Below are 25,459 nucleotides of genomic sequence, written 5' to 3'. Positions count from 1 at the left end.
GCTGGGCGCCCGGAGTTGCCCGGCCAAGTGCCGCCGGGAAAAGCAACCCCCCCCGCCCCGAGGCCCCCGAGCCCCGGGCGGCTGCGGCGCTGCCCGCCCCCTGCCCTCGCACAGAGCGGACATCTCATGCGTGAAGCCCGTCCCGGCCGTGCCCCCGCTGCCTTCACCCGCATCCCTGCCGAGCGATGTTTCTCTCTAACGCAAACCCACCGAAGCCATCACCTTTGCTTTTTAGTTAAGCCCCCACCCCCCTCCACCCCCCCCACCCCCCCCCCCCGTCTTTCCCTTCACGGATTGCTTCTTGTAAATGGGGCGATAAATCCTGAAAGTGCCACGCACCGTGAAGAAGGGAGACGGGGGAGGATGCTGAGGCGGAGCGGGTGGCTGCGAGGGAGGCGCCGGCTCCGGCGGGCAGGCAGCCGGGGGACACGGCCGGAGTGGGCGACGGGCAGCGCGGGAGCCCCCGGCCCCGGCAGGCACAGCCCCGCGGCGCGGCTCCGCGACCCGGCGCAGCCCTACCTGGAAAAGCCGGAGGATGTTGGCCACCATAATGGACACAGAACTTCCCGACGCCCCGATCACTCCAACTACTTTTTCCGGCTTGACGAAGACGGGCGGCTCCCCGTTGGTGCACCTCACGTCGGAGGTGTCCTTCTGGATGAGAGCCTGGACGAAGGTGAGGGACTGCTCCAGCGCGTAGGTGTCTCGGGAGCAGGTGTCCAGGATGCGCGCGCCCAGTGTGACATTGGGCAGCAGGTCCGGGTCGCTGTTGATCTGGTCCAGGGCGTACAGCATCGCCTCCAGCCTGTGGATGCCGTTCTCCTTCTTGATGTCCCCGCAGGGCACGCCCGGGGGGCCCTTGGCGTGGACGGGGAAGAGGCCGCCCAGGGTGATGTCCCCCTCCAGGCGGATGGAGTGGGGCGCGTACATCTCCTGCCCCTGGGCTGCCGCCGAGAGCAGGAACTCCAGCAAGCAGCAGGGCAACTTGAGCAGAGTGAGGAGCCGCAGCAGCCTGCCCAGCCGGACCATGGTGCCGCCGCCCGGGCGCTGCCCCGCGCTGCCCTGCACCTTCATGCGGCCGGCGGGGCCGGGCGGGCCGGGCGCGGAGCGGGGGCTCGGCCGCTCCGCCGCTCGCTCCCTCCCTCCCTCCCGCCCGCCCTGGCCGCGGCTGCTCCGCCGCGCTCCGCGGCAGCACGGTACTGAGGAGCCGCGCCGCGCCGCTACCGCTTTAAATGGTGGCCGGTCCTCTCCGCCTCCCGCCCCCTCCGCCGCCCCGCCCGCCGCTGCGCAGGATGCGGCCGCGCCGGCCGAGCCCGGCCCGGGGATGGCGATGGGGATGGAGCCGGGCGGCGGCCCCCGTCCCCTCCGCTAGCCCTGCCCCGGAGGGGGGGTATGTGTGTGTTGGGGAGGAGGGGGAGGGGATGGGGAGTTACAGGTGGCTCGGTGGCTGGCCGGACCCCCACGGCACCAGGAAAGGGGAGAGCCGGGGTACCCCCGCTCCCCGGGGCGCCGCCGGGAGCTGAAGCTGTGCGCGGGGATGCGTGGCTGGCCGCGGCTCGGAAACACCCGCGGAAGGCGCCTGCGAGGGGGCTGCCGGCTCAGCTCCCCTGGCGGAGCATCCTCATCCTCATCATCCTCCTCCTCCTCCGGCCGGTAGGGAGCGGCGGTGCCGCCGCGGGCAGCGGGGCGGGGGGGCAGCGCGCCCAAGCCTGCCGCCCGAGCGCGGGAGCATCCCAGCCAGCCTGATGCATCAAACACGGTAATCCGGATTTTGAGAGAGAAAAAAAGATCCTCCTCCCCACTGAGGTGGATACCAACGGAGCCTGGTGAGGAGGAGGAGGAGTCTGGATGTAACCCCATACTCCCAAAACCGAAGTAATGCAGCTGATCTCGTTCTATGTTAAGATCCCCAGACCCATTTTTCTTCATTTTTGTGTGGATTTTCTTCAGCACACCCAGATCTCGAGGGTGCTCGAACATCCTGGTCCTGTTTCCTTCATCCCAAAACTATCATATCCGAAGATACACCACCTGTTGCTGTTCCCTGCTGACCAGCAAATCCATGCCCTGTCACATTCCCAACGCAAGAGTAATGCAATACACATCTCTGACACCTGGTTCCCACCAACCCAAGCACATTTTTTTGAGACAACCTCTAATTCCTTCATCAATACCAGATCGAGTATAGCTGCTGCTCATCTTTTGGCCCCTAACATGCACCGGACCAGCAGCACACAATGTGAGGTAGTTCAGTCTGCCCAGTCCAGCTACCACACTGAAGTGTTACCCACTCAGAGACAGCTACAGTGACTGCTTAATTTCCAACACATTATATTTCAGTGAAGTCAGAGTAACACAACAGTTACTGTTATAACAGTAAAAAACATTGGTAGAAACTGATGGCTTTTATCTGTTTTGGCCTGGCCAGATTTAATCTCACAACACTGAAATGCTGCAGCGCAACTGGTCTGGCAGACACAAGCAAGTAGCTTTGCTCATCACCTCAAAAACACTTTTTAACAATTAAAAATCTATTTTTAACACCTCAAAATCTTGGTATTTTTTAAATTCTTCACCATATTTTTCAGCTTTTTATTTTTCTCTTTTCCTTGTACATTGGTTCTCTGGGTCCACTTGTATTTGGCGGAAGTTACTACAACCAAGGTTTCCAAACTGGTGATATTGAAATGCCACCATGACCAGAAAAGGCATGTGAATGTTCCTTGGTTAAAGGGAATGCTTGGATAGCGGCAGCAGAACTGGACAGATATGGCAGACTGGAGGATTTTTGAGTAGGGCCAGGATGTAATAACCATAAACAACAATAAAAGCAGCTGAGTTCTCCACTAGACATTATAATTTTTGAGCTTGTGACCAAGATTTAGTTTTTCCACTGTCTGAAAACATCATAAAATATTATTTCATTGTAATTTGGGTATTGTCATCCAGCTTGTGCCGTCACCCAGGCCTTGTTGTTTATCATTTTTGGTCACTGGATGAAAGCACAGCCATGCTTTCCTGAGAAACCTGCGCTTATCCCCCATCATCATCCCGAGAGCAGAAAGCTCACGTGCACGATGGGGCACACATGTGCTGGGGGGTGGGTGAGGGCTGTTCACGGGTGCTGGTGACTTGGCTGCTGCCTCCCTGCAGCCCCAGGGTCAGGCACCTGCTCCCCCACCAGTCTCTGCCAGTTGAGCTGCAGCTTCCTCTGTGCCCGCATACCATCCCTCGATGCACACACACCTTGTACCACCCCTCGAAGCAGACACACCTTGTACCACCACTCGATGCACGCACACCTTAACCCCGTACACCAGCTCGCCTGCTGCACCAGGTGAGCGAGTTCCTTCTCAGCTGTTCCACAGCAGCACCAGCTCCATCCCCTTTTACATCTGAACCTGCACTGTTACGTGTAAGCTTTTCAGCGCCTAATCACCTCTTGCCCACTTCAAGCTCCCCTTGGAGAATCTCAGCTGTATTTATTATTATTAAAAAACTGACTCTAGTGGCTGTAGAGAAGAGTTTGCAAGCATGACTCAAGTCTGCCTTAAGTGCTTAAGATTCAGAAAGGAAGTAAATATAAGTCATCTTTTCTAACAAATCTCACTGTTTTGCAGGAAGCCACCCCATGATTTTGAAAGCTTCCTGTTTTGTTGTTGTTGGTTTGGGTTTTTTTCCTCTGGGCAAATCTGCAGTTACGTTCAACATGTTTATCCTCTCAAAATTACAGAAAACCCATCTGCTGTTTCCTTCCTCCTCCTTTCCCTCACACCCTGGTTTACCTAAGAAATTACTTCACCTATTCCATATCAGATTCCCTGAGGGAATATAGAAAATGACACAGCTGATCAAGGTGGGCCCAGGGTCCAACCCAGCCCAGTATCTTGTCACAGAATAGCATCAGATGTGTCAGAAGAAAAGGCAGGAGCTCTGCAGTATGCAGATGTCTTTAATCTGTTCCTACCATAAGTCTCATCCTGGTCTCTCCTAGAAAGAAATTGGTTTAAGCCCTGAAGCATGAAAAATTATTCTAATTACATTACAAAAATTGATATAGTTAATCATTATTCTGGATATTCTTGATATCCATAAAAGTGCCCAGGCCCACTTTCACCCTTGCTAAGTACTTGGCTCCAGTGGCCCCCATGGTAATGAGTACCACCGTCTAATTGGACATCACCTGGAAAAAAACTGTTTATCAGTTTTTATGCCTTTTAAGTTTAACTCTTAAAATAGCCAGTAATCTCCCTTTCATCGTACCTGATCTCCATCCACTATGTGCAGTCAGCTACCTACATCCAATCTGGCCCTCTCAGACAAGGAACTAAATATAATAGCCTGTGCATCTGTCACTGCCATATTTTACTTTGAAGAAGCGTTTCGTTTTGGTTTGGATTACTGAATACCTAGAGGTGAGACAACGCTGACTAAATACCACCATGAGCGTATCACACCTGCGCTGCGTAACAGCCTGTATCCCACTGAATCTAAAAAAAAAAATCCTCTCCTCCCTTACGGCCCACCAGAACGGCTACACTAAGTGGATTCAACAAGCAGTTCCTAAGCAAAAATTAGATTATGTCCACTCAAAACTGAACTCACCCACTCTTAAAGCCATCAGCGAGAATTTTGAGTTATGACACACTAAATCATGTTAAAGTTGTAGCCCTAATCTGAAATGACTCTCAGAAAGCAATGCTATTACAGTAAAACAGCATTTTATGTATTTAAGGGGAATCTGACAGAAGCATATGGGAATGGTAGGAAAGTAATTTCAATGTGACGTTTTGTATTTCACTTGACAATTAGTCATTCTTGTACCAAATCAAATTCCCAGCACAAGTCACTTGCTAAGCTCCCAGGGATGGCGGCGGCTTTCCTTGGGTGCCCGGCTCAGCCGCGGGCACGCTGCGCTCCACAGCACCGGCCGTAGACCTCCTCTTATAAGAATGAAGCTATCCTGGTTTTCCCACCCAAAGAACCACACGCAGGGGAGGTTGGCCTCAGGTTTTGGCACATGAGAGCACTATTACCATTGCAGGTAGGACCAGGCACCCAAAAGCCAGATCCCCACCCACACCCCTACTACCCACGGGCATGCTTCCACCGCCTCCACGCTTCGCAGTGCTCGGGACATGCTTTGTCTCCCCCAGGGCAGGTTTGCTTTACAAAAAAACCCACAAAACAAAACAAAATGACACCCCCCAAAAAACACCTAACAAACCACCCAAACCCCTAAAAACCCCAAACCAAAACCCTAGGCTGATCTTTTTAGCAAGAGAATTTGTTTAGAAGTAAACAGTGGTTAAACACATCCAAAATCCATATTCAAAAACATTTCTTAACTTCTCTGTCAAATAAGAGCATGGATTCAGCCAAATTGCTACTGGATAAGCAAAGACTTTGCCAGAAAAAAATCAGCATCATAGCTGGCATCCTTCAGGGGAGCTACGTGATTTCCAACACAGGAGGATCTTACCCGCATGTACTTTCAAAGATGCTGTGTAATTAAACATTGCTTTTATGTGGGCAACTGGCAGAGTGAACACAAAATCATGTTATAACCAAGCAGTGGATGCAAAACAAAGAGCAATGGACTAGCAGAAAGGAGAAATAAAACAATATTTCAGATTTTGGTAATGTAGCATGACGCTGCCATGCACAGTTGGAGGTCATTTTGAACGACTGCAATGGACAAGGTACAAGCAATTAATTTGTTGGGTGAAGTCAGTGTTGGGATAGCAGCCAGAGCTCCTGCTTATCTGCCGTTCAGAAAATAATGAATTTTTGGAGCAGAGGCCAGTGAAAAACTCTGATCCTTAACTCTGTGCTTTGCTGTTGCTATTTTCAAAGAGAAGGTGTCAGTGTGGCTCTGGTTTCCAGGGAGGACCGGGGACAGCAAATTCTCTTCAAGGATAATAGTAGCTTGGATCTCTTTCTAGATCATGATTTATATAAGATTTAAATTATTTTGTATGTGTATCTTATTATAAATTATTGATTTATAAATTATTAAACTAAATCATAAATTATAAATAAATTTTAATGTCTAATACATATTGAATTATTAAATCTAAAACACATCTTGTGGGTTGTTCCCAAGTCTATGAAGAAAAAAGTCGTGACGAATACTTTGTGCTAAACCACAAAGTGTCCGGGCCGAATTCTCTGTTGCAACACGCTGGTGTGATCCCACCTAAACCCAAAGCTGTGCAGCACTGGGTAACCTCAGCTGCTCTACAGAGAGAAACTTTTCTCTTTCCTTGATGCTCACAAAGATCCACAAATGTACTCATAATGGCAGTTATTTTTCATTTTCAGTCACCTCCTGGGTCCTGCCGCCTGTGCACAGGCTGCTACTGCTCTAAGAAAGGGAAAGGCTCCAGGAGGATGTACAAACCCTTGGCCGCAGGCTGAAGCCAACCTGCTGGATGTGGTGACTGGTCTGAGTCTTGACAGAGAGGTTCCCTTCCGCGCCCGCCTCGGAGGCAGGTCACTGCAATGCCAGCGGGTGCCACGGATGGGAGGGACCCCGTGGCTGATGTGGTACAAGGGTCCGCATGGCGCTGCCTTACCCGACGCGGGGTGGCAGATGATCCGTGACCCACCAGAGCGGGCAGTGCAGGGCTGGAGCCATCACCCTCTGCTCTGCGCATAGGATGGTGTCACATCCCTGGGTCACTTCCCAGCCACTAAATCCTCCCATGGGGAGGGACATTCCTTGGCACGGGGACAGGGGAGCACTCACCAAGCCTGCGAGGGAGCTCCAAGCTTTTACTACCAAGGTATAAACCTTTCAGAAGTTATCTGCGTTCTGAAAGCAGGCTCGTTGCTAAAAGAGCAGCTACAACAGAAGGTGCCGGTGTGCAGTAACAGTGACTGCTCTTATTCAGATCATAGCTTACACTCTGATATATCATTTCCAGCATGTTAGGAGCTCAACATATGTGGAAAGATAATTTTTAATAATGCTATTAAAGAGAAATAATCACACTACAAGTTTTTACAAGTGCGGAGATGGTGAATTTTGTAACTTTCATCAATATAGGTTATATATGTAAAATACCAGCAGACTAATACATAGAACCTGCAGGATAACCAGGGGAAAATATTGTCAGCAAGTTGTGGGATCTTTATTTGAATTTGTTTGGGTTTTCAGACCACAATTGCCTCCATCAAGAAGACATTCAGAAATGACTAAAACGGAATATTTTTTTTTTTTTCTAAATACCAACATGCACTCAGTTTTAAAGCCAAACTTGCTATATTTCAGAAAATAAGATGTGAAACCATCTCGTCTATGTAGCGTGTGTTTAGAAAATGGTGTCCTAGCGCCAGGGTCGGGTACCACCATTCCCACTGCCAGGAAAAGATGAAGTCAGTGGGGGAGGAAAGCCCTTGCTCCTCCCAAGAATGTGTTTTGTGTCAGTTCTGAGCAATTCCCACTTTCTGCCCAGGAACTCCCACTACTTTAGTCAGCTCTGACTTCGGTACAGGAGGAGACTTGAGGCATTTTTTCCCACCAGACCATGTAAAACACACAGCCCCCTCGAAGTCCCATCAATACCTGTCCCCTGGCTTTGAAAGCCATCCAAGCATTTGAAAGGAATGGATCAATCAATTACATGGGAGACACTTTAAAGCCGTTCCTTTGAGATCACAGATATTTCGAATAGGCAGCTCGATTAGATGGGCACTTCAGCCAAATCATTAAAATCACTGCAATCCACAGAGAACAATAACTTTTTCTTTTCAAACACTTACTATTCTCTTGGTTTCTTGTTTGTTACAAATATTTTCATTCACTTAATGCTTGGAACATCTCCTCCAATACTGAATTAAAAATGAAGGAATTGCACATTCACAATAATTAAATAAGACAGCTTTCTCAAAATAATAATAGTTTTGTAATGTCAGACAATACACTGATCCAGCCAGCGCAGGCAGGTCCCCTCCTTCCCAGCTGTCTGCAGTGCCTGGAGTTTTCTAAGGGATAAAGTGGCATTAAAGCTGTGGCTAGGCTGATGGAATTGCTCGGGATGCTCTTGGGAGGCTTTTTCCTCCCAGTCATGAGCACTTCTTTTCCATTCTTTACAGCTTTGCCAAATTTTAAGCAAAGATAGTTTAAAACTATTTTTTTTCTTTTCCCCCAAAAGAATTCAGGCAGAAAATGGTTCATCTATTTATGAAAAATACCTCTAACTGGTAGCATATGCCAGCCCCCTGGTCAGGGCATTTGGTCCCCTTCAGAGATCAACACATAACAACACATCCACGCACAGCAAACATGCTCCTAGCACAGAGCAGAGCTGGGTGTGCAGCTCCCAGCTGTGAATAAATCCAGCCTTGCCATTCCCTGGACACCTGGACAGAGCCAGGGAAAATGCTGTGAGCCAGCTATGGGGGGACCATGCCCTCGATGCCTCCGGTAGCCCGAGAACAGGCTGCTGAGATATAATGAGAGGAGAGGAGAGGGGATTTTTCTTGCACTGAAGTTGCAGGCATCCTCCTCCTTTCAGCCTTCTGTGTGAGTATTTCCCTGAAAAAGCTGCGACGCCTACTTAAAAAGTGACATTAAGCATGCAGAATCCACCACCGACAATGCCAGAACCATGATTGCTTCCTCAGCCCGTTCTGCACATGTTATGACGTGGCCTTTAATTAAACGATCAAACATTACTGTATTTTCTGCCGAGCCCCTACCTCATTCAGCTCACAGAATAGGCAGTACCCACTTAATCAACAGTTATTCAATACGTTGCTTTATCCTCAGCCTTTAGCGTGTGTCCCCAAGACTCCTACCGCAGAGGAGCACTCACCGCATACTGAGTCAGAATTAAAAAACTTTCTTTCCTGGATTTTTCTATCTTGATCATCACTACAGTGCCTGAGTGCTTCAAAACCGGTGATTTATTTTCACGAGATAAGTGATATTATTAACTCTGTTTACGAAAGGGCTACTGGTCACCAGGCTTAGAGCAAGTAAGACAAAAATACCATTGATTTCAGTTGCCAAGTTTGAGGCTGGGTTGGGTTGGGTTTTTTTAAGACTTACTTTCTATAATCTCATGTTTAATGTGGCCAAGTCAGGCACGTTGGGATGGGCAGAGCCGGAGCTGCCAAACCCAACCCTGCTCACATCCCTCTAAATAAGTCGTTGATATTTTGCCATGGCTACCCAGAAATTAATTACTTTTTAATCACTTTTTTTTGGTAGTAGGGTATACAGAACGGTGTGTAGATTCTATGATGGATGACCTTGCCTATATAAAATATGGGTCGGAAAGGTTTTGTTTGTACAGAGCTTCCAGAGGTTTATGAGCCCACCAGACCGTTCACATCAGAACGGAAAACTCAGTCACAAAGTCATAACCACAAGCAGCATTTTCACACTCATACCTTCCTGATTTTAAAATTGTCTCCTTTTTTGAATTTAATTGTTTTTATTTAAATAGAGTTGGCTTACCACATTAAAGAAAATTGTACATGTAATTTAATAATTTTGGGGCTTTTTTTAAATAGAGTTACAGAAAACTCAATTTCATGTTAAGAAGCAACTGCAGGGGCTGCTAAATACCTTCATCTTTGTAACAGTTCAGACCATGGTTTGCAGCGAGCCGCTAAATCACTAGTTGCTATCAGCTAATTCTATGCAACGAGCTATCTCTGCTGAGTCCCCACTGAGCAAGGTGCTATGATATCAAACACTATCACAGCTGGCACTCCTCTTAATTAGTCATGACAAATCTTGATAATGAATCATTGAGAATATGAGTTAAGCATAAAATAAAACAAATGGCAAGACTCTTATGCAATTCTTCCTACTTCAGTGGCTGCAGAAATGAAGTCATGAGATTGTTTTGGAACATTTTACAACAGAAAGCAGGGGTATTCTTTGTAACTTAAGTTTTAATATCTTATTTGTAAGGCCTTTTTATGGCTACTCACTTTTTATGAGTGCAGATCTTTTCCTTGTCTATCTTATTTATTCCCCTGACGTCTCTCCCCATTCATTTTGTGGAAGATCCCGTCTATGCAAGATTTTATCCCTGTGTACAACAACAAGCAAACACAGGCAAAATATATTGACAATCTGGTCTCCCCAGCTAATGATATCAGATTCTTTTTGCCCCATGTGGTTTTATGTTACAGAGTTTTACCTTTATTCATTTGCTTTGATGGACTGAGTATCAGATAAACCTGAGTTTCCCCTCTTTTTGGTACTTAATCATGACTTTCTTTTATGCCCTATTATACTCACTTCTAAAGTGAATCTTCTCCTTAGCTTCACCTCTCAATATTCACCCTATGGGCCACTAGATCCTGGTGTAAATCGCCAGGGAAGCCAGCAGCTGGGTCGTGCTCTGCCATGCTGCATCACCCGCTGGCCCCAGCCCACCCAGCTGCAGTTTGCTGGGGCACAGAGGGGGCTGGGTCCTTGCTGTGGGTCTTGTTCAGTCTAACCTCACCATACGGGGCCATGGAAGAGCTGTAGAATCACAGTTTGGGTCGGAAGGGACCTTCAAGATCACCTAGGTCCAGCCCCCTGCCATAGGCAGGGGCACTTTCCACCGGACCAGGTTGCCCCAAGCCCACCCATCCTGGCCCTGGGCACTACCATGAGGCTGGTGGGGGGGCTGCCCTGCCCCAGGGGAAGCCAGTGCAGGGCAAAGCCTCCCCAGAGTGCTTCCATGGGTGGGAGAGTGGTCTGGGGCCACGGGGTTTAGATCAGGGTCTACCTGCTGTGCAGAAGACTTTTTCCCAGTTCTTGCCTCTTCTTCCTCTGCTGTGTCCTCTCAATTGTCTGTGAAAGCCATTTGGAAGCACTTTTCAGCAAAATCAAGATGTGCTCCAGGCTGTGCTCATAACTGATCCTCAGATACTGAGATTTCTGCATCCCGGGTTACAGCCTGGCAGTTTCATAGTGCTCCCTCTTCAAGACTCACTGTGTTTTCCACAGAAAAAAAGGTATTTTGCAGTGACTGGAAACATCTTGATCACCTCTGAGCTTCTCCAGTAATATATTTTTGTTTAGGATGCTTTGTTATTGTCATTATGGAAATACGATTTTTCAAACCTCATTTAGGGATTTGGAAAATGCAGTGTTAAATTTCCTCTCTCAAGAAATCCTGGGCTAATAAGAGCTTTGTAGACCAGTTGCTTGATCTGAATGGCCATAGGAAGGAACCCAAAATAACTTGGAGTTACTGCAGAATAAAACCCAAGATTTCTTTATTAAAACCCTCTCTGTCCAGAGCAGCAGGAGCACATGGCTGCTTTAATGAGATCCGAGTGACACAGCTTCAAACGATGCGCTCCAAGGTGCCGGGCTGGTGCGTGAAAGTAGGTGAACTACTTTTAGATGAAGTACTGATGAGGACAGCTGGGTGGGCTGACAGTCTCGAAGCTGATCGACTTCCACTGAGGTTGATGAAAACTCATTAGTTTAAAAGATTGGACCATTTATTGACAGAGCAGTGAAAGCAGGTCTGAAGAATTAAATAATGCAAGGACAGAGGACATCCTTGCAGTTTCATAATACGAATCCTACAGCTGTACAAGCAGAACCAGGTTAAATTCCTTAAAAAGGAGATTAACTGGGCCACAACTGTTACGAAAAGACTGTGTGTGCACATCAATATTTTTATGGCTAAGAGAAAATGGATTTTATCCTCAATTAGTTCAGATCAATGGCTTTACTGCTATCAGCAATGCAATGGCTGAAGATTTGACTCGGTACCAATTGCAACGCCCTGGAGTTAAACGTGGGCACTGGCTCAATACCCTCACTGAAGTCCTGGCCAAACTTCAGATGACTCTGACCAGAAACCCAATGGGACATGTACAAACAGTTCGAAAAAGGCTCTTATTTAATACGGCATGGACTGAGCCAGTTTTGTCTGCATGGAGCTCTCATTTTCCAACTTGCTGGCAATTCAGTTTTGTTAGATGCTTCAGGTTAACCAAAAGACTTTGTACTGACCCAAACCAAATGTTTTTGAAGGAACATTTAAAATATTTTCATTATATTTTTAACATTTAAATGGAAGCAAATGTTGTTATTTCCTGAAATTATTAGGGCATTTTGTTGAAAAAATGATGTCAAAATGTAGCTGTTTTATGTGCAAGCTGCAATCCAGATGCTGGGCAGCCCCTGGCTTCACCGAGGCTGTCTGTAAGGACTGCGGCCACGCTGGCAAGCAGGACCGGGTCTGCAGAGTGAAGGTCCTGGTGAGGACCCAGCACCCAGCTGCACCTGGTGCAGGGGTTTTGCTTTGGGCTGGCTTTGCTCTGGACTGGATGACAGTAGGTGGTGGCAGGGATGCTGCTGGAGCTCATCTCCCATGTCATTTAATGAAAATAAATATATTCTTTCCCTCACTTCAAAACCACACCCCAGTGAAAAGCAGAGTATGGCGAACAGAGACAGTTGGGAAATTTTGGTATGAAATACACCCCCAGGCTCCAGGAGGCTGCTGCTGCATGCACTGCCCGTAAGTCCATCACTGTCCTCTATCAAATATGTACATGATCCCACTCTGAGGCAAAGAAACACAAGTGCTAACTCTTGCATCAATTTCTTATTTATAACTACCATTAAATATTGAGGTAATAATGTAAAATACCTAATTTTGTCACCCCACTTTTCCCAGCTTTTACACAGATGAAAAGCATTGCATGCTTTTAGGACTGCTTCATGTCGAAGAACTTCAGCAAGTATTATTTTATTGTGATATGCACAGCTGAAAACCAAATCTGATATAGATATTGGATCAAACCTTGTACTATGTGGCAATCTAATTTTATCCTGACATGTTGATTGCTTGCTCTTCATCTGTGGTTGCTGTCCCAAAGGGTGCTAAGTGAGAGAAGCTGCATTTTTTTCTTTTTTCTGTAAGATGACATTAAATAAATTCAGAAGAACACACAAGAACAATGTGGGCTTTGTTATTCACAAGACAGCTTTGAGAAGGGAAAAAAATTGGAGCTGAGGTTTTTGAGGGCTTCCACACAAACATGGATGGTACAAAATATGATGGAATTTCTGATTAAGAAAGCGTATAGAACCATTCCAGAAGAAGGGAATTGGGGCACACAGGGGCTTTGGAATATCCCTCCACATTGCCCTCACTGCTTACCATCAGATGAGAAATACTGAATTTCTTTGAAAAGCTGCAATATTGACACATGCCATCTATGGATGAATGATACTTGGGAAGCTACAGCTCATAGACCAACGAAATCCAAACCCCAAATTTAGATGCAGATTATACTCTGGGATTTTGAAGTCTTCAAGTAAGGAATTTTTATGAAATGTACACACAACATGTTTAGGAAGGGATGCTGAGCTTTGCTGCAGTATATAGTTAATTATCTGTTATTTAAATGAGGGCTTGCAAAAATTTTTCACAACAAAAAAGAGATTTTTCACAAACTTCCATGGATATGAAATTACAACTATAAAGCTAAGCAATCCCAGCCGGGGACACAGCACGTACAATACAGTAACAAGATCCCTCGATAGCACATTATCACCAAAGCCAAGACAGATACAAGGCGAATCAAGACCCACATCAGCCCGAAAGGAACTATCAGGAGATACGTTGGGACACTTCACCTGAGTTGAATAGAACGACTCTTGCTCAGACTTCTGAAGTGTTCCAGCAGAAAAAGTCTCTTTTCCCCTCATTTAGTTCTGTTAGAAACACACAATGTGGAGCTTCTGCTCGCTGCAGTTCGAGTACCAGCGCTGCTTTTCAGTGACAACATCCCTGTCCAGTCCCTCTGTATATCTGACCTGAGGGTGATGGATTCAATTCAGCAAATATTTATGCACATTATTCCTTCTAATGAAAGATGAAAAACTGATGTTGATATTGACAGGACCAAAACACAGGAGTTAATTTTCTTGTAAATATTTAAGAAAAAAAATGAAACACAAACTCACCATCCCATTAAGAAAATGTCATTTGCACCATATACCATTCAGTATTTCTTACTGAACCTCACTCACATGTAATAAATCCAAACTTTGAAGTGTTGCTTAATTTTAGCAACCTTTTTTTTTTTCTCTTGACCCAGATATAAATAAGCTTTTACTACTGGGAAATGAAATGTTCATGCAGCAGTACTATTTTCCCCACAATTTATTTTTGTATTAAAATAGGCGAGGTTTTTTTCTTTAATTACCTACCTTGATAGTGTTCTGCATTATCTATAAGTTCAGAGGTTTTCTTATATTCCTGCTCTGCTTTCTCCAAACTGAGGGTATAACCCTGGCTAAATCAAATTGCAAATTTTAAAACTTATAAAAGTTGGCTCAGGATTGGCATTAGTAGACAAAAATAAATCTTCTTTTTATAAGGTTTCTATTAAAGGCAATTCAGTTTAGAGGAACAGAAAATTAAATTAAAAGAGCAATGTAATGTATGTTAATTTCAGAAGGTTAATTGAATTGCAGAGACAGCTGATGATGGTGAACCAGTGCTGGCTGGACACTCAGTGTGGACTCCAATTCTAGCTCTGCCACAAACGTGAAGAAAAATCAGTATCCTGGACAAAACCCATTAATTTTTCTGGTTGTTTACGTCATTAGCAACTGTCCTTTTCATGCTTTTTGAGGAACAAAAAGAAAAAATGGGATTTTGAAGAAAAGAGGAACAAGTGAAAGACGGGCAAATCCACTGAAGCACTTAAGGAGGCAAAAAACCCTCTTGTCTTTCTTCTTGTATTTTCTTCTTAACTTTTACATTTACACTTCGGTATTTCAGTGGTAAGTATATTACGTAAGGAAGTCCCACAGCAACAGAGGCAGCTCCCAGCTGCCTGGATTTCCAAAGGGCAAAGCTTTCACCACAGCTGTGACCAGGCAGGCGAGGTGCCGACTGGCCTCTCTAGCTGGTAGGAAACCACGTGAGTTTGCATGATTTTTTTTTTTCTTTTTAACCAAGGCATTAATTCTAAACATGAACTCTGATTCAACCTCATAGATCATCAACTTGCCATCAAAGGAATGTTTTATAGTTGGCAAGATTAAGATGTGTCGAACATTAGAGCTACATAATTTGAAATCACAGTAACTACTTACAATCCTTTTGAAATGGAGCAAATTATCTTTACTTTTTATTGCCAGAAAGGAGAATGTCCATTTTAAAAATATGAAATTTTACTATCATTTTATATCATGCCCTGTTTTTATGAAGCAAAAGTTATGAAGGTACCTCAAAAATAAATTACTTGAAATTTCTCCTGCTTAATTCCCACTAGACCTAAGCTTGAATTCTCCAGATCAAAGTATTTTGGAGCTCATTTTCCATTTTTATACCAATACAATTATGGTATTTTTCACATCTAAGGAACACAGTCTAAAAATCAGGAGAAGGCAAAAATGGCCATGAGTACAATCTTTGCGGGAAACAAACCTGTTCCACCTCTATCTTTGCCTTTGGTGTCTGGGTCCTCCACGTTGGGTTCATCAGCAGGACCTCAAGTCTCATGTCAGTGCCTTTACCTGGGCATTTTGGTGGGCACAGCTGCCCCTGCCGTGCACTGGGAGTGCTCCAGGCCTTGAATGCACATGGGAGTGCGGGGCTGGTGTTTGGAGGAGATTAAAGTCCCCCGTGGGCCAGATTCTGTGTATTTACAGACAGAGGAAGCCACTGCACCCTCTCACACCTGCAGTGGGGAAGCGTCCAGATGGCATGGCTGAGGTGGAGAAACAGGACCACGAGGTAGATACTGTCCAGCGAAAGGCTGGGTGCTGGAGAGCCAAGAGCCAAACCAGGCAACTTTAGCAGCTGCATTATTTAAATTATTTAATTGACAATGAGTGGCCATATAATTTAAGTCTTCAATATAAGCAAAAAGATACTTGAATCAAATTGCTCTGACAAAATAATTTGATGATTAATCCCCAAAGTATACTTCTGATGTCAGATCTAAAGACTTCAGGACAACAGTCCTATTTTTACCATGCCACATCATATTTTTTGTTTTACAAGTGCAGTTCTTATTCAAGATCCCTAATTTCCTATTTGGTTTACTCTGCAAGAAGTCTTTGCCTTCTCCTGAAAAACATCCTTAGAAAAGCATTCACAGAAAGGTTACAACCAGCAACACAAACCACCTCCCTAAAACCACCATCAATTTGGGGCATTTCCATCAATCCAGCTCCTGCTGACACTTCCACTGGAGCTCTGGGTGTTAAATGATTTCTCACTTTCATTCGCAATCTGAAACTGCATAAAATTCTCACATTCCGACACCCCTGGAAGCAATAGAGAGAAAGCTGCAAAGCTCCTGGGTCTCCGGGAGAGGCAGGGAGCATTTTGCCTAAAACGTACCTATTTCCATCAGCGTACTTCATGCTAATTGAGTTTTAAAACTTGAGTTGAGTTTCCTGTTGGTGGTTCCTGGCCCATAACATTGTATGTTTTGGGGCTGTTCTAATGTGTCTCCTGTGACCTGGGTTCAGTTCCAGGTTTTCCATAGCTTTCCTGTGTAGGACTCTGGGGAACGATCTCGTTCCTTGCTAACACAGCTCATCTGCTGTTCAATAATAACATATCCACTAATTCACATAGCTCCAAGACACTTAGAACCATAGCAATAAAACTTGCAAACATAAAAGAAATAGAAAAGCTTGTAAATATGATTCAAAACCAATCTGAAGTTACTAAAATCCAATTGAATTCAAATTTCTCTTCTTTCTCTTCCCCTAGCTGACGTTTCCCCAAAGCTACTCTTTTGAATTACATGCACAAAGTTGCCCTTAATCTAGATTGCTCGTGTTTCCATGTCAAAACCCCCCACCATCTTCTACTGCTTAAGGAGAAAATAGATTAAACCATGAAAATGCAGTCCATACATGTTTCATATTCATGAAATGACTGAATAATTAAGAACACGTCTCTTATACTGAGACAGGTTTGCAGGAATGAAAGAAAGAAAATGTCTCACCACCACTTCCAAAGGCTAAGAGGGCGTTTACCAAAGCAGACCAAAGAGTCTGAACAGCTCTGCAAGAGCGACCAGTGAACAAATGAGCATAAATCGGCTTTGAACAAGCATAGGAGAGAGAGGGGGAAGTCTCTCACCATCAGAAGACCCTGCCTTCCCGCTGGAGCAACGAAGGCACAGGCAGCTGGGCAAAGGGACGATACCTGGTCCGCTGGCCACGCCACGACGGCACCTGTGGCACTGGGTTTGGTGAAAAGCAGGTTGGTTCCAGTTTCTCAGCCCTAGGGAACAGTGAGGCTGTTGATTAGACTTGGTTGGCATCCCCACTGTCTGCATCTTAATGCCAGGGCAACGTGGATTTACGGAAAACACAGCTTCTCAAATTAATGAGTTTCTTTCCATGGGATTAGGAAATTGGCTGATAAAGGCAGTGGTGTGAGCACAGACGTTCCCATAATCAACGGTAAAACAGTCTCATGACTAAGAAACGGCTATGAAACATGAAGGTACCTTCTGCAGAGCACACACAATAAGTGACTAATTTTTTAAACCACCTGCCCCTTCCAGGTGTCATCGACAGGACCCGCTAGCCGGGGGCAGCACGCTCAGTGGCTGTGCCTGCAGACATGGGGGGTGGCACCGTGCAGCCACCTGTGCTGTGGCTTCAGCGCTGGGAGCCGGTGCCTTAGGGCAACCAGGAGTGGCAGCACGATTAGCTCTTAACTATAGCTTAAATGCAAAATCTCATCTGCAATACATCAGACTGTGTGGAGGACTCTTTCAAAACCAGCCCTAATATTCAAAATTTAGAAACACCATCTGTTAGAGACTTTGTTAAATAAAAATATCCAATTGCTGAACATAAATCTTGGAGAGGAATCACTTTCTTTCATATACATCTGATTTTCTTTAGCTGGACAATCACAAATAGTTGTTGCCCAGTATTTCTGAACAATTTCCAAAGGTTTCTGAGAAGAGACCCGTTCCTAACCTGTAGCAAAAGAAATAACTGTACTATTAATCTGGAAATGGTAATAACTCATGACATTTGAATTATGTTGCTGAAAGGTGTATTTCACTAGCTTTATCTCTGCTGGTAAATAACAATCCTCCTGATTACAGATATAAATCTGTTGAGGTATGAATGTACAGTTGAAAGTGATGAAAATGTTTAATAAAGTATGTCCCAGAAATGGAGAATATGATTAGATTCAGCATGTTGACCACAGGGTTTTCTGGACCTGCTGGCAGAACCGCAGACCCTCAGGATGGCAACACACTCTGCATTCAAGTGATAAATGTGAAGGGGGAAACACTTAGCCCAGTGACTGTAATTGTTCCAAGAGATCTGAGTAACCGATGAGGCATAAAAAGCCTTTTTAGCTGTACAATTTCTTATGGCTTCTTACAACAGGGAAGAACATATATTACATGCTCTGCTTATAAACAGCAGGCATTTAATTATTTTGTTTTTCAAGTGAAGTTTTATGGAGACATGGTTATCTTTTGTGGTCTGAATTTGTCACCTCTATGATTCAGACTCATATCACAAATCTCTAAAAAACAGCAGTTGGAAACAGCTCAAAACTGTAGTTCAGTATTTAAGTAATTATTTTTTTAAAGAAAACCACTCTTTTTACAATTCCATCCTAAGTCAACTATTTTACAAAAGCCATGGCATCTTTGTCTGGAATAGCCTTTGTCTTGGTGCTTTGTTTTCCGTCTTATACAATATCACATTTATTTATTATAATTTTTTGTTATTTTTTGACAGTGGATAAAGACAAATTCTTTTAATTAAGATCTATTATTCTAATTGTAGCTTCAACAAAAGTCACCAGCACAACTTCTCAAGTGCCCCAGACCTCCACAACTCCCTGACACCAATACAAAGGCTGAGCAAAAACAAAGATAGTACAAATCCCTGGATGGCAGAAGTCTGGCCTTAGTGAATATAGGTTGTGGAGTGGATAATGACCTTTCTGACCTGTTAGATAAAATACACGATAGCTCAATACAGCATACAGGTCAGGTATCATAAATCATAAATCATAATCATTACAGACAACTCCAATTTCATCCCAAAATTTGTATCCCACTTCTAGATACCTCCTTTCAGCTGAGCCTGGGAGGAAAGCTGGTGAGCTCAGCCTCTCTGAGCTTCTTTGGGGAATGAACAGAGAAGTTCAGTATCAAACCGCAAGTCTAGTTCCCTCCACCAGCACAACGTTCATTTAACAATGGAGCATAACACTGAAATTAGTCTTTTTTAGTATCTGCAAAGATTTTTATGTCACTGTAGGGGTGCTTACATCTCATTACTGCTGCTTCTTTATTTTCGCATTATTGATGTACTTTCACTTTCCATGTAAGTATTAATTATTAAACTGCATTCTTAATCCATGTGTTCCCTTAAAAGGAAGGAATCTTTGCCATAATATCGGCCTGTTTGTGTTCAAATTACAAAAATGATACTCTGGTTCTGATATTAAGCTTTCTGTCATTGAAAGGGTTTCCCTCATTTTATTTTTTCCCGACTACACATACAGACAAACCTCTCTATTTTCTAATTCTCTTCAACAACAGGCTAGAGGAGAATTTGCAGTTGATGGCCAGCGTAAGTGCTCAGGGCTGCTCGTGCCATGCTGCCCAGCAGGCCATAGCATCCCACATCCCGCATCCCATATCACAGGGCTGTGCACGAGATTTCTAAATTTTTTGGGGGTTGCGATAGCAGCTGAGGGAGGACAGCACACTTCTGCACTAGATAAAGAGAGCTCCTACAAGTTAGATTTTCTTAATAACCAATCTTCCAATTTGCACTCCATGAGGAAATCAATCACAAGAATCTTCTTCAGATCTTAATATGAGCCAGTATATTATGCAGTGTTGAAGAATACACTGGTAGATAGCAGTATGTATTTATGGTGGCTAACACCAACCCTTCCTCACAGACCTCTGCTTCATTACACATCAAAAATAAACTCCACCAGCAAGCATTAAAAACCAAACAAGAGCCAAAAAGCAAGTACAGGCACTGCCATTTTAAAATCAATTCTCTGGACTGGGTACCACTGAAGATTAAACCAATAAAAGGGTATTTTATGAGGAAACTTGTATGCGAGAGGAACAAATCAGCTGCAGAACCCGGAGCTGGCGTGCAATCCTGAATTAATAGCTTAATGTAATTCAGTTCTTACTGGTTGCCTGGAAACTAACTTAGAAAAAAAAGTAAAAGCACAAACCATAATGGGTGTAGAGGGCTTAATAGGGAATTATTGATGCCACCAGACTGTTAGACAGTCTGATGTATTTCTAACAAAATCACTCAAAATGCTCCTTTATTATTATATGTTATTCTGAACAACAAGGTCCAAGGCCAAAGAAGATAAAATATTACATAATGCTGGTGGTTAATGGAGACAGAAGAGCCTGGCATGCTGGTATTTGCCGTCACACCAGTGACAGTCCATCCGTTCTCCTCACTGCTGTTGCTTTTCTCTCTTTTTTCTCCCCTTACAACATAACGCAACTGATGTTCTCTAACAGTAAAAGCAAAGAAGCTCTTGTGCATTCCTCACAAAGTCAGCTGACTTGAATTAACCCTATAGATCTGCTCAAATGAAGAGATGAGTTTATTAATTTCAGCTTAAAACAAAACTGTTTTCTGAAGCAGACACAGATGCTGTTTGCTATACATTCTTTCAGGGAAAGTTTTAGTGAATACTCATAGTTATGGAAAAAAAACCAGCCACCACTACCTGATCAGTTCACTGCTGTTCCAAAGGCTGTGAAGTCCTTTCCTTGGGTAGATGAATCTGGCCAGTGGTTACAGGAGATGTGTTCGTGATTACCAGCAAGGCCAGCAGGACAAGGGGACTCGCAGTGGCGCCGGCTGCAGTGACGCATTACAGCAAACGCATGTTGTAATGGAAAGGTTCCCATTAATCCCGGTGAGGACCTGGTTAATTTGGGAATGCATGAAGTTAGCTGATTGGACTAAAAAGGCAAGTTTTAGTTAATGGAGAAAACAGGTTAGTGATTCTACCATCACAGAGCAAATACTGTTTTGGCACCAGCCGGCGGCGTGGGTCACAGCTACCCAGCTGTGCAGCGCGGCTCGCCCGCAGCAGCTCCAGCACCCACACTCCTGCGCCCTGTTTTCCATCTTGAAAGACTTTCTTAGGGAGTGCAGTTTTTATCCTAATTATTTTTGACAGGAATTAGGTCAGTTTACTCAGTTTAAAATTCAGATGAACAACCACCTCTCTCCTAATTACTTTTGGATATATAAATAATGCATTTACAGCACCAAAATTAAAACACCATAAAAACTATCACCCTCAGCCTATCAGAGACCATTTGCAAACAACAAATAAACCAACTTTGTACTTCAAAGACAAATCCTGGCAGATTTTCAGGGGGTAAGAATGATCATATGTTAGGAACAGCTTTGAAAACAGACTCTGTCGCTTCCTCCATATCGAACGTGCAAGTGTACAAGGGATGTATAACATGCACCATAACATAGAACATATTGTAATATATAACAGTGCAGAACTAATTTTGAGTCTGCTACTGATTTATCTATTATGTCGAGATATTCAATAGATACCTCAAGAACATTGTAAATAGTCTCTAGATAGAGTCATTATTTCTTACTAAAAATGGAGCTTTTAAATGATCCAGTTACTGAAAAACCAACAAACTATAATTTGTTTTTAAATTCTAAGTGATCTACAGTAACAAAGTATCAATATAGGAATCAAATGTCACAACAAAAATGTGTAATGACCTATAGATGGTACAGTAAATCCCTCCAACCTAAGATAAGACAGACATAATCAAAATCCCTTTTTATTTCGGTTCCTTAGAAACTGTGAAAATAAATAGAATTTAGGATGCCTGTTCACTGATTTTACACTATTATCCCATTATCTACAATTTCTGTTTTCCATGTCTCTCATTTTATGGGTTCTTGAACCAGAAAAACCAGAAGGTGAAGCCATTTCAGAGCCTTCGGTCATTAGAAGTAGTTACATATTTTCCAGACAGAATGGAACTGAGGACATAGGTTTCAGGCTAAGAAGTTGAAAAGCATTTTAGGAACAGAGTGCACTCTAAAGCAGCCTAGGTGCCTAGTAATATCTCTGTATGAGAGCTCCGTGCCTACTCTGTACCCATGCCTGCTCCTCCTAGCTGGGACTCCAAGCACCCAGGCCATGAGGAGCCAACGCACTGAGTAGCTACCACGGCGAGTAAGGGACCTTCCTTGCACCTTGTTAATGACGATGCTGTAGGTTGCCTAAGGAAACAGCAAGTATGTTTTCTTCCATAGGTATTTCCATGAAAACAAACTGTAGATTAAGACTCCTGAGAAAACATTTGGTGAGAAGACCCCTTGCCCCTCCCGCTCCCCTGAGCACAGCATGCACTGGTAAGGATGCCCACGCTGTGGTAAAGATGCCCACGGAGCGGTAAGGATGCCCATGCTGCGGTAAGGACGCCCACGCCACACAGCGCATGGGCACCTAAAGACAAGCACACAGCTCATGGGACTGCGTCCCAGTGATAGGCTGCAAAAGTTGAAGCTTTCAAAAAAATTGGTACCTAAACCAACCACATTTAGCGATACTAACATGCACCTTATTTGAAGAGGATTGCACTAGGAAAAGCGAGAACAGAGAACCCGGACATCAATCATAACTATTTGAAACACGTTTATGTATTGTCCCACTGACAACCTAGGCTTCTTATGGACGGCACGGTGAAGTCAGACGGCTAGGGAATGTCAGGGGTTTTATTCTGCTTCATAGCACTTTTTAAATCTGAAGAAAGTGATGTGAGAAGCAGAAATAATTCGACCTGACGTTATTATCTGCAGCCCAGTTGAAAGACTTGCAGTCACCGGACTCCAATGTGACCTCTGCGCTGACCAAAATGGACTGGGGAGTCCTTGAGATGGGGCTGTTGAGAGCAAACATGGAAGCTCAAATGCTATTTTTGTACATTCATTTCCCTGCCTATAACCACACTTTAGCTACTGGAAGTATGTGTGATTAGCCTGAAGCTATTATGCCAGCAAACTACAGCTGAAGACAACTCTCATCAGAACCTTTTAATGTAAATCGCTGTCTCCTTCTTGCCATCTGTGGAATTAAACTGATTTATTTTAGTTCAGGAACTGTCTCTTAGTTTGTAAACTTTTTATGGTGGACATAATGAAAAGTATCCATAAGCCCTTTTTTTTCTGGAAGGAGGAAGATGTCCTCCCGGAGTTCAAAAACATCAAAGTCTTATTTTTTTTTATAGTTGCTTGAATAAGTAATTCATAGATTGCTATACTGCATAACAATCAGAGATTACAAACACTGATATTTATAGCCAAAGCAGAAACTCCTAAAATCTTGTGGTTTTAATGGGAATGTTGGCAGGCCCTTTATTATGCCAAAGCAAGCAGTGATGTTAAAAATTCAGGTATCAAACTATCAACACATGACAAATGGATGGTGAACTGCTCATGTCATGCCACTTAATAAGTTGGTACTATAAATTATTACACTGTAAAGATCAATGTTTACTTCTGTCTTTCTCTATTTCCATATTGTTACAGCTATTTTTTAGAATTCATTTAGAAACTTCAAGAAGAAACAAAAAAGCAAAACTGAAAACATGTGAAATAGGAAAACTAATTTTCTTCATGCTGAATTGTCCTCTGTTAGCTAAACCAGACAACAGCTGAAGGGGTTGCAATTAATAAAACCCGCTAGACAAGAAAGTATGAATTGGAGAGGGATCAGACCATGCAGTTCATATATGAAATGAAGTCTATAAGTTAAATTAAGTAAAAGGGTGTATGCACTCTTTTGAGAATGAAATTGTTATAATTCAATTTATACTTTCTATTGCCAAATGAGAACTGAAGAAATACAGCTAGTGCAGGCTGAGTCCCTTTAACATCAGGTGCAGCACTCTAAAGCCAGATCTCTTTGTGCACAAGAAGACAATATCACATATTTTAAAACAATAAAATCCGACGCTCAGACTTGCTCCACTGCTGCTGTGGGACACCCCCTCGGCTTACCCCCACGCTGGGAGGGTGCTCACAGTTGTCAACAACTGGCTGTTTGGTGACAAGTGAAGAAAATACATTTCTGACTTGTTCTGAGCTGTCTTGGTCAGGTGGGATGCGTGACCCTACTATCCCTCCCTACAAGGCTGTAACCATATTTAGTCTCCCAAACCACCCTCTGTAGCTTCAAGTATGCTGCACCGTTGTAAAATTCTGCTAGGAAAAAAATGAACAGCAAAGGCAAAAGCAGATTTCTGCAGGAAAACAGTGCTGCACCCCTGTCGGTATCGCATAATTATGCATGTGATCCAGATCATATTGCACCCATCATTTGGAAAAGATATCACATGCACGTTTAGAAGCAGCACAACAGATATCATTAACAGTTAAAGACAACAAGAAAAACAGGTTTTCTATGTTTTTACACTCATCAGAGAGTGGGCTTTTGTAAAAAAACAAACCAACAACTTTCTACATGATGTTTCTGCCAGTTTTATTTCAGCTTTGATTCAGATTGGCAGGAGATGTGCACCAGCAGTGATTTCCCTGCTTTGCTTTGGATAGACTCCATCTCCTATAACACAAGGTATTTTGGTTATTCATCCCCTTGAGCACAGCACCTGGCCACTTGCAGTGCTTTGCAGCATTTCCCAGCACAGAAGATAGCGTTTCTCAAATGCCACATACAATATGCAGGCTGGTAAAATCCTGCTTTATTCCAGGATGACCACACCACCTGAATTTACTGCTGGTATGTCAGAGATTTCACAAAAAACCACATCAGCATTACCCCTGAGATTGCAGTACATCCTGTCTCCTATGATATTTTATGGCAGATAGATTAAAAGGGGAAAAATCAGGAGACCTCAAAAGCTTTTGTGGGTTTTCTTACCTCATCTGTATTTGCAAAACATCTTAAGCTGGGTCACGCACCACCTTTGTTTTTATGTTTGGTTTTACAGTAGAATATGCTGTTTGCCATAAATAATAGAACTGAAGAAGAGAAAGTTATCAGCAAGCCCTCTATGGCTGAAAGTAATAAGACATCTTTCCAGTGCTCATGCAGTCGGAGGGAGATGTCCTAATACAGATGGGGCAGGCAGCAAAGTCTGGTTGTTGGGCAGGAGCTGTAAATTGACTTTAGGTTTTAATCATGATACAGCCATTGATTTTCTTGATGGCCTTCCGCAAAACTCACCTGCTTTTAGCCTTTTGGGTGTTTGGGGTTTTTTTTCTCCGCATAAAGCATACATAAAATCCATGCTTGCCCAAGAAGGGCGCTGAACCGATGGATCACCCAGGGCTTTGTGCAGTTACTGTGCTCTATGGTGATAATGGGATGTCACCTTTTACTTGAACAATTTCTTCAGGAAATAAATCTTTGCTATGTGAAATTCCTTCATTCTCTAACATAGTCATAAAAAT

General features: G+C 43.9%; 1 protein-coding gene across 18 annotated transcripts in view; it reads right to left on the bottom strand.

Annotated features, from left to right (window-relative positions):
- Positions 1-25,459, bottom strand: part of GRM7 (glutamate metabotropic receptor 7) — a 417,449-nt gene that overhangs the window by 323,013 nt on the left and 68,977 nt on the right. For 17 of the 18 annotated variants that reach the window (XM_080387562.1, XM_080387563.1, XM_080387555.1 and 14 more), the window contains one exon: positions 520-25,459. This exon is cut by the window's right edge. In XM_080387562.1, coding sequence (XP_080243688.1) covers positions 520-1,074 — 555 coding nt within the window. In that variant the 5' untranslated portion in view covers positions 1,075-25,459. The remainder of the gene's footprint in view (positions 1-519) is intronic. The other variant, XM_080387556.1, reaches the window with a different exon arrangement.

The sequence above is a fragment of the Falco punctatus genome (assembly GCF_963210335.1).
Source record: "Falco punctatus genome assembly, chromosome: 4".
In the NCBI taxonomy this organism is placed as follows: Eukaryota; Metazoa; Chordata; class Aves; order Falconiformes; family Falconidae; genus Falco; species Falco punctatus.
The sequence above is the reverse complement of the archived record's forward strand: the minus strand, read 5'-3'. Positions and strand labels throughout refer to the sequence as shown.